We start from the raw sequence: 8,537 nt of genomic DNA, 5'->3' as shown, positions 1-8,537 counted from the left end.
TAGTAGAAACATTTCTTACCAGGGTAGACTGGTTTTAGTAAATGCTGTTTTACTAAGTATTCAAGTGTACTGGGCTCAAATGTTTGTCTTGCCAAAGAAGGTTATTCATGAAATTCAAATGGTAGTAGAGCCTATCTTTGGTCAGGAAATTATTTCAGTAGCAGGGGTGGTTATGTAGCTTGGGAGAAGGTTTGCAGACCTAAGAATGCTGGAGGCTTAGGGGTGAGGAATTTAGAGTGTTGGAACATGGCCACTATGGGGAGATTTGCTTGGGCTCTGGAAACCAAAAAAGATAATCTCTGGATCAAGTGGGTGAATGAGCTTTATGTGAAGAATGCAAATTGGTGGGATTATAAACCTACTCAAGGATGCAGCTGGTATTGGAAGAAAATTTGTGAAGTAAAAGATGTACTTAAAGGAAAACTCAGTGAAGCTGTGCTACAGAATATGAATGAATATTCTGTTAAGTCAATATATACTATATTGACAGGTGAATTTGCCAAGATACATTGGGATAAGTATGTCTGGGAGAGAATGATTATCCCAAAACACAGATTTTTCCTATGGTTGATGCAATTAGACAGGTTACAGACTACAAAGAGATTATATGACATGGGTGTTGCAACAACTGACCAATGCCTGATATGTGGAATGCATTAGGAGACTCAACAGCACTTGTTCTTTGAGTGCAATTATAGCAAGTCTATATTCAGAAGGATTGCTACATGGATGGGGATACAGCTGAGTAACATGACTGTGCAGTCAATAATGCAGTGGATCAGCAGATGCAGGGAACCAAATTTAAGAAACAAGTCTATGCAATGGTTCTGGGAGCTGTGGTTTATCATATATGGCGCAGTAGGAATGATGTGTATTGGTCCCAGTATGTGTCTACTATAAATAATATTGTTCATAGAGTACAAAAAGATGTTATAGATAGATGCTATAGTGTTCTCCCAAAAAAAGTGTCTATAGCTCATAGAGGATGGCTCAGAGAGATTGCTGTCAATGTGTGTAGGTAAATGGTGGCTGAGGGCCTTGGGGTAGAGGGTCCAACCTAGTTGGTTTGTCTCCCCTTGGTTTCTCTGTAGGTTGTTGATTTGAGATTGGTATGCAATATATATTTTCACTTTAGCAAAAAAAAAAAAAAAAAGTAGTGTAAAAGTCATAATCTTTTGATTATGAAAGAACAAAGTAAGGTTATATATACATATAATAACCTGTGATATAGATATTTCCCCAGCAAAAACCTTATGACAAACTAATTCTTCTAATATTTTATTAGTTGCAACGCTTTCGTTTAAAAAAAAGAAAAAGTTGGATCAGAGGAGAATATATATAGTCAACCCAACTTTATTAAATCAGTACCATGTTACATAAGAATTTTTATACAAAATGATTTTTCGTGCTTGATGCCTTGAACATATAATATAAACATTGTTAATAACTAATAATTATGCATGCTACATGATGGATATATAATAATACACCATTTATTTATCTACATTGCGTGATTATACTCTACTAGTACTATATATACGAGTTCACAAATTGAAGTGGATATACTCATTCAAGTCATCAACTCACTTAGCAAAACAAAAAAAAAACAAAAAAATGTTGCCATTATTCGTTGCGTTGTTGTTAGTTTTCTTCCCAATATTTTCTAGAGAATGTAGCTCAGAACCTCTTGTTCCTGCCTTGTACGTCTTCGGTGATTCATTATCTGATGCTGGTAATAACAACCATATTCCGCTCACTATTGCTAGGGCTAATTACCGACCTTACGGTATTAACTTCAGCGAAGGTATCACCGGAAGATTCAGCAACGGCAGAACTTTTGCAGACCTTATAGGTACCGACAAAGTTTTTATTCATTTCACAAACTTTTGTTCATTTTATGTTTGGTCATTTTATAAATTTTTGCTCATTTTATGTTTTTTTTTTTTTTGCTTATTTTGTATTTTTGCTCATTATAAGAATTTTTTTGCTCATTTTAGATTGTAGTTTTCTGTTTTCAACCTAAGTAGTGATTTCACGTGATCCTAAATCATATATATATATACATACGTACGTACGTACATACATACATGGATGTGTGTACACTGTACACGAAAGTGACATGATATAGGTTGGCAGGAGAAATAATATGTATGTATATATAAATATATAATGTGATAAATGATGCAAAATTTTCCTCTGAGGAAACTATGAGTGTGCAGATAAATATGTAGCAAATTTATTCAGGATATATATATTTAGCTGTATTAACATAATCTATGATTTTTGCTACATGTAGCTGAATATCTCGGATTGCCAAATTACCCTTTAGCTTATCGTAGAGACCCAAGGTCCGAGACAGGGTACACCTACGCATCCGGCGGCTGTGGCATACTACCAGAAACTGGATTGGGTTCGGTAATACATTTGATAACTCTAGATCTTTAAATAAATCACATATTCTAGTTTCGAAAATTATTTTTTTGCTTTATATATTATTTATAGTGCTTAGACTTTCACGCTTGTTAAACCATAATTTTAACATATATTACCTAAACTCTTGTATTCATATCTGACACGGATACGTGTTCAAGTGTCTAACTCGGCTGATCTATAAAAAATTTCAATGATTTTGACCCAAAATAAAGTATCTAAGTGTCTGAGTTCACATTCGGGTGTCAAATTAAAGATCTGACACGGATACTTGAAGTGATTGAAGAGTCCATGTAACTATGCTTTTAACTATAGTCTATAAATATGTTACAACTTACAAATTTATATTTAAAAAATATATATCGAGGACATTAAAAGGAATAAAGTCAAACTTAATATATTTGTGCAAATTAAAAGTTAAATGGTGGCTTAGGTAAAGATTGAAGAATATGATAAGATGGCAAATATGTCATGTTAGTTAAGTTCGCGCCTGAATGTCTTTTTTTTTTGAGGCGTGCAAAATTGATTTGAAGAAGTTATTTTGTTTCTATTACAACTTTATTTTAGTTTGATTATTTTATTATCAATTACTTCCTCTATCTCATAATATAGTGCTTGTTTATTTATGTTGAAGTCAAACTTTAAAATATTTGATCAAATATTCTCATTAATATATAAAAAAAAAAATCATACTCACGTTGACCTATGATCTCGCCTCAATGTTTACTTTAATAATATCAACTTTTATATTTTTTATTAATATGAAATAAAGATATTAAAGGTCAAAGGTAGATTTTGAAGACCGTGTAAAAATAAAACAAGCATTATATTATGGGACTAAGAGAGTATCAGATAAAATTCTCATGTGATTGATTTCATCCCACATTAAATGAGGGGCAACGATAAACATATATTTCTTCTTCGAAGAAAACAATTAGTAAAGAGTGTTAACAGAAGTGTGTCAAGTATTTTGAAACAAAGGAAATACTTAAGGATGGCAGGAGTATTTTTTGGCCGTCAACTAAAAGTGGTTATTAAATTAAAATTATGCAGGGTTGCGTGCCTTTGGATCAACAGCTTATCTTCTTCGAAGAAACAATTAGTAAAGAGTTGCGCCCAAGTTTCGGAAATCCAGCAGATCTTTCTCAACACTTAGCCAGCTCCATATTCCTCGTATGGGTCGGCAGCAATGACTACCTCCTTAACTATTTTAATACGCCAGTTCAAAGTCCTCAAGTGTTCGCCCAAATTCTTATTGATGGATTATCAGATAAATTAAAGGTAAGCTCAAGTTATTCCTTTAGCTAATCTATTATAAATATTTCTTATTTCAAAGTGTTAAGGGGATGTATGGTTTGGGGTTTTTAGGATAAGAGAATCAACTAGCTCAATTCCTTTATTTGTTTGTTAAGACATATAAATCATTTTCTTTACCCTCTCCTTTCCCCCCAAACTCCTCTACTTTCATTCCCCACCCTCCCTTAAAGTTTCACTTACCCTTTCTTCTACCCCATGGTAGCCTTGACCAATCATTGACCACTACCCTAACCACCAAACCAGCCACACAAACCACCACATCAACCACCAAACCCACCACCCCAACAACTTAACCACCACTCCAAGCCCCCTAACCATCTTGACCGCCACTGAAACCACCATGACCGTCACCTAAACCACCATTACCGCCAATGAAACTACCACGTTAACCCCTAAAATTACCATATGCCACCAAAACTATCACCCCATGCACCGAAAACCACCAACACAAGGCCGAAACCACCAACCCACGCACCGAAAACCACGTACCCATGGTCGAATTCACCACTCGATCCAAATCCACCCACACGAAAAAAAATCCCAACCCAACTAAAAAACACAATTCTAATCCTTGATTATGGCTTTAGATGGTCAAATTCAGCAATAAAAACTTCGAATATGAAGTTTTTATGGTCGATTTGACCTTTAAAATCTCAAATGTGACCTTTAATGATGGTAAAGAAGGTTAAGAAGGAAAGGGGACTGCTGAGGTGGAGTTGGTGAGGTGACGATGGTGGCTAACGACGGTGGGTGGTGGCAGTGAGGGGCGACATTGAGAGGCCGAGTTGATGGGTGGTAGTGAGAGGGCGGTGGGAGCGGTGGTACTCAGGAGAGAGAGAGGGGAGAAAATAGTGAGATGAGGAAGATGAGTTCTCATTATTCTCAACCAAACAACATTCTTAATCAAAGGGTTTTCTTTTCCTTTCCCCTTATTTCTCTTTCTTAAAACCTTACCCTTTCCCCTTCATATACCAAACGCCTCCTAAGTAAATTCAGAGTAAATTTTACAAAATTATCTGAACATAAGAGTGGAGATGGTAGGGGATGAAAGTGATAGTCATAGAGATGGCCGTGGGTAATTAACTCTACCTGGATATGTGGATCCAGATTTATTTTTTACAAATTTGGATCCTCAAAATTTGGACCCTATGGATTCAGGTAGGATCTAGATCCTCTTTGGAAAAAACGGATCTAGACCGCATCCTAAATTATTATGCTGATCCATATTCGTTTACCTATTTTTATAATATTATTATTATTTGATATTATAATATTAGTTATGACATGTTATAACGGATTTTTGCTTGAATTTCGAATTATTGTTCTAATTAATGTGCAAATTTACTGGATTATTGGGTTCGAAAAATCGGTTCATAATTGTTAATCTTTCATAAATAGTTGATTAATCTACAATTTGATGATTAAATAGTTGTAAATGGTTGCAATGGTTATTTTTCAAAATTAAATGTAATTTTTGGTTAATATTAGATGATTTTGTTGTTTAAAATCTTTAATTATTGTGAAAATCAGGGTAGTTAGAACAAAATAGGCAAGGATCTATTCTGGATCCGTTTATGACCCAAATTTGTAGGATCCATACAGATCTGGATCCTCATTTTTATTACCCAATAAATCTGGATAGGATCTGGATCCTTCCTTAAAAACGGATTTGGATCTAGATCTTAAAGGACCCTATCCAAATCCTACACATTACCATAAACGGAAACTGAAAGAGTAATAATCTCAAAGTGTAGTGTATGAAAGGAAACTGAAAGAGTATTCAATAGCCAAACAATAAAAACAAAATTCATGAACATAATGTTCTCAAATAAACTGCTGTTTGATATTTAGCTAATACTCTAAAATAAAATTACAAAGTCACCTGAAATAGTATTTGTTTGAAGGTTGACATGCTCTATTTTCTCAGAGACTACATGAGCTTGGAGCAAGAAAATTCTTAGTGTTGGAGATAGGTCCACTTGGGTGTATTCCAGCTTATCGTAAAAATGGTGGGCATGATGAGACATGGTGTGATGATGATAAAAATTCAAATGCGAAAATGTTCAACGATCGACTTGGTCCCATGATACAAGCTTTGACTCCCACCTACTCAGACTCATACTTTACTCGTGGCAACATTTATGATTTGAGCGATGATGCATTTAAAAATCCTGTTAAGTATGGTAAGTCAATCATCCTCTAATCTCTATATAATCTCCATTCGTCATTGGCCCTGTTTGGTGATTAGAGTTTAGAGTTTAGAGTTTAGAGGTTAGAGTTTACAGTTTGTGGTTAGATGATTACTTTTTTGTTCAGAGGATTTGACTGCTGATTTAATTAATTGTTGTGTAAAGGTGTTTGGTAATATATACTTAGCTGATTGTTTAGAGTTTTGTACTTTTAGAGCATGTAAAATGACATTTATGGACATATGTTTTTTTTTAAAACAATTTTTAGTATTAATTATATGGACAAAATAGTCATTTGTTTTTTCTCTCTCCAGAACTCTCATGAAAAAGCTCCTCTATCCAGCTTTTTCAAAAGAGAGTTTTGATCAGAGTTTTCGGTACAAAACTCTCTTTAATCCTCTCTCTCACCAAACACCCAAATTAGAGCTTTTACTGGTCAAAACTCTAAACTCTCTCCAAACCTCTAAACTCTCTCTAAAACTCTCTCTCCTCCAAACACTATTTAAATTTATTTATATAATTTTTACACTATTTAAATTTCGTATACGACGATCTTACTATAATATTAGTGTAAGTTTGTTTCACTTTGTTTGTTTTCTAATAGGGTCACTTTATAAGTTAAAATGATCACTTTATGAGTTAGAGAATTCACTTTTAGATAATGAATCAGTCGGTATCTTAAAGAGGTTATTTGTACCATAAGTGACCCGTTTGCAACAAAAAGTTTCCTACCTTATAGGCTTTTACCATAAATTATGGTAAGACGGTTTTTTTATGAGACTTGGTGTTTAACATTATATATAAAATGTTTGCCTTGGCCCATTACCCAATACTTAGTTTTCTTAATATGTGAGAAATTAATACTTTTCAAGAATTTCTAATTCTAATAAAATTTCGTTTTCTGAAAAGTATAGGCAAGTTACTCTATTTGTTCAAAAGTAAATGTTGTGATTAACTTTTTGGATAAAGTTTTCATAAATCTTTGACGATATATACTTTCACCTGTATAAGTATCAAAATATTATAATGTGCTCCATTTGTTTTCTTTTGTTGTTTCTATTTGGAATCTTTTTACAAGAGGAAATTGGTCAAAGTAGCAAAAAATCATTTTACCTTATGATTTCAATTGTTTTAAGTAACCTAGATTTAATAAGTAATGTATTGGACACTCCAAGAGTCAAATATGACATAATTTGGGGACAGATAAAATATTTGGTTAACTACTAGATATAGAAATTATAATTTAGATACCGCATAATTATATTTTTCCTTGTGCATAAATAACTAAATAACAAAGTGAAATACATATATAGTGTCAAAAGTAATATGGTACAACTAAAAGAAAACGAATGAAGTAAAACAAAATAGAATCATGCTAGAAATAATATTCAAACTAATTTTTTAACAAAAGAAAAATGAAAGTTTTCACCTATCTATAACCTACTACGATAAAGATTAAGGACATATTCGGCGCAAGCTTTTGAGATGGCTTTTATGGGGTGTTTGTTTAGGGGGATTAATGGGTTGGAATGGGATATTATATCCCTATGGGTAGATATCCCATGTTTGTTTGAGGGGATATCTAAATTCCCATGTGAAGGGGAATGGGATTAAACTCCCCCCTTATTCCACCAAAATAAGACATGGGGGGCAGGTATTAGGGAGGGGGATTATTTTTGGTTATGTTAAAAGACAAATTTACCCTTCATTAAAATATCTTCAACAATATTGCTTGCTCTTCTTTTGTTATCCTTCATTAAAATGGGTAAATTTGTAATTTAGCAATATATTCCCTACTTGATCCCACTAACATACCAAACAAGGGATTGGGATATATTTAATGAATTCCCACCTTTTAACTCCCATTCTCAATCCCATCCTCTAATCCCCAAACTCCCAATCCCTCATACCAAACGCCCCGTTAGTGTTTTGACTAAGTCAAAACACTAATTAAAAAAATTAGAAGTATTTGTTTAATTATTTGAAATTAACTTAACATTCATCTCTACATAATATACTATGCAGGTTTGACCAATGTTCACAGCTCATGTTGCACAACAGTACCAGGACAAATTTTCAATAATATAGTATGCCGCGTCCTATTGCCATGGCAATTTCCATGTCGAAACGCACATGAATACTTATTTTTTGATGGTGCTCATCCTACTGAAGCTAGCTACCAAATCTTGGCTCCTCCATGCTTCAATGGCTCTGATGTTTGTGTTCCTTACAATATCCAGCAACTCGCGCAATTGCCAACTAATTCAGCAAACTTGCGTAGTTCAGCATAATGAATTAGCTCGGATCGTGCAATAAACAAGGACTAAATTAAATAAGAGGTTGTTTGGTATGAGAAAATTTAATGTAGGAAACGGAATCTATGAGCGTTTCTATGAGTTTTCTCTTATAAAGTTATAATAATGTATTGTGGTCCAAAATTCTATGAGGTGTTTCAAGTTGTTACTACTTACTAGCTAAAAATCTTTATGTTGCTTAGTTATGAAGATCCACCTTGTGATAAAAGGGCTTACATGCTTGTTATCTTAATTACACTTGCATGAAACATGCATTATTGTTAACATAATTACATTATAAAGTGGT

General features: G+C 33.6%; 1 protein-coding gene across 1 annotated transcript; it reads left to right on the top strand.

Moving 5' to 3' along the window:
* Positions 1-656: 656 nt before the first annotated feature.
* Positions 657-8,537, top strand: LOC104897673 (GDSL esterase/lipase 7). The gene is made up of 5 exons (XM_019250021.3): positions 657-1,852; positions 2,297-2,415; positions 3,484-3,711; positions 5,675-5,930; positions 7,962-8,537. The coding sequence occupies exons 1-5, from the start codon at positions 1,615-1,617 to the stop codon at positions 8,225-8,227; spliced, it is 1,107 nt and encodes a 368-aa protein (XP_019105566.1). The 5' UTR covers positions 657-1,614; the 3' UTR covers positions 8,228-8,537.

This window comes from Beta vulgaris, chromosome 6 (genome assembly GCF_026745355.1).
Source record: "Beta vulgaris subsp. vulgaris cultivar EL10 chromosome 6, EL10.2, whole genome shotgun sequence".
In the NCBI taxonomy this organism is placed as follows: domain Eukaryota; kingdom Viridiplantae; phylum Streptophyta; class Magnoliopsida; order Caryophyllales; family Amaranthaceae; genus Beta; species Beta vulgaris.
Note: the sequence above shows the minus strand (reverse complement) of the source record. Positions and strands in the feature narration are given on the sequence as shown.

Excerpts from the sequence above, each read along its gene's own strand:
- LOC104897673 (XM_019250021.3), top strand. The coding sequence starts at position 1,615 with ATGTTGCCATTATTCGTTGCGTTGTTGTTAGTTTTCTTCCCAATATTT. Across the intron at positions 2,416-3,483 it reads CAGAAACTGGATTGGGTTCG|GGTTGCGTGCCTTTGGATCA; the intron begins GTAATACATTTG and ends AAAATTATGCAG. Across the intron at positions 3,712-5,674 it reads GATTATCAGATAAATTAAAG|AGACTACATGAGCTTGGAGC; the intron begins GTAAGCTCAAGT and ends CTATTTTCTCAG.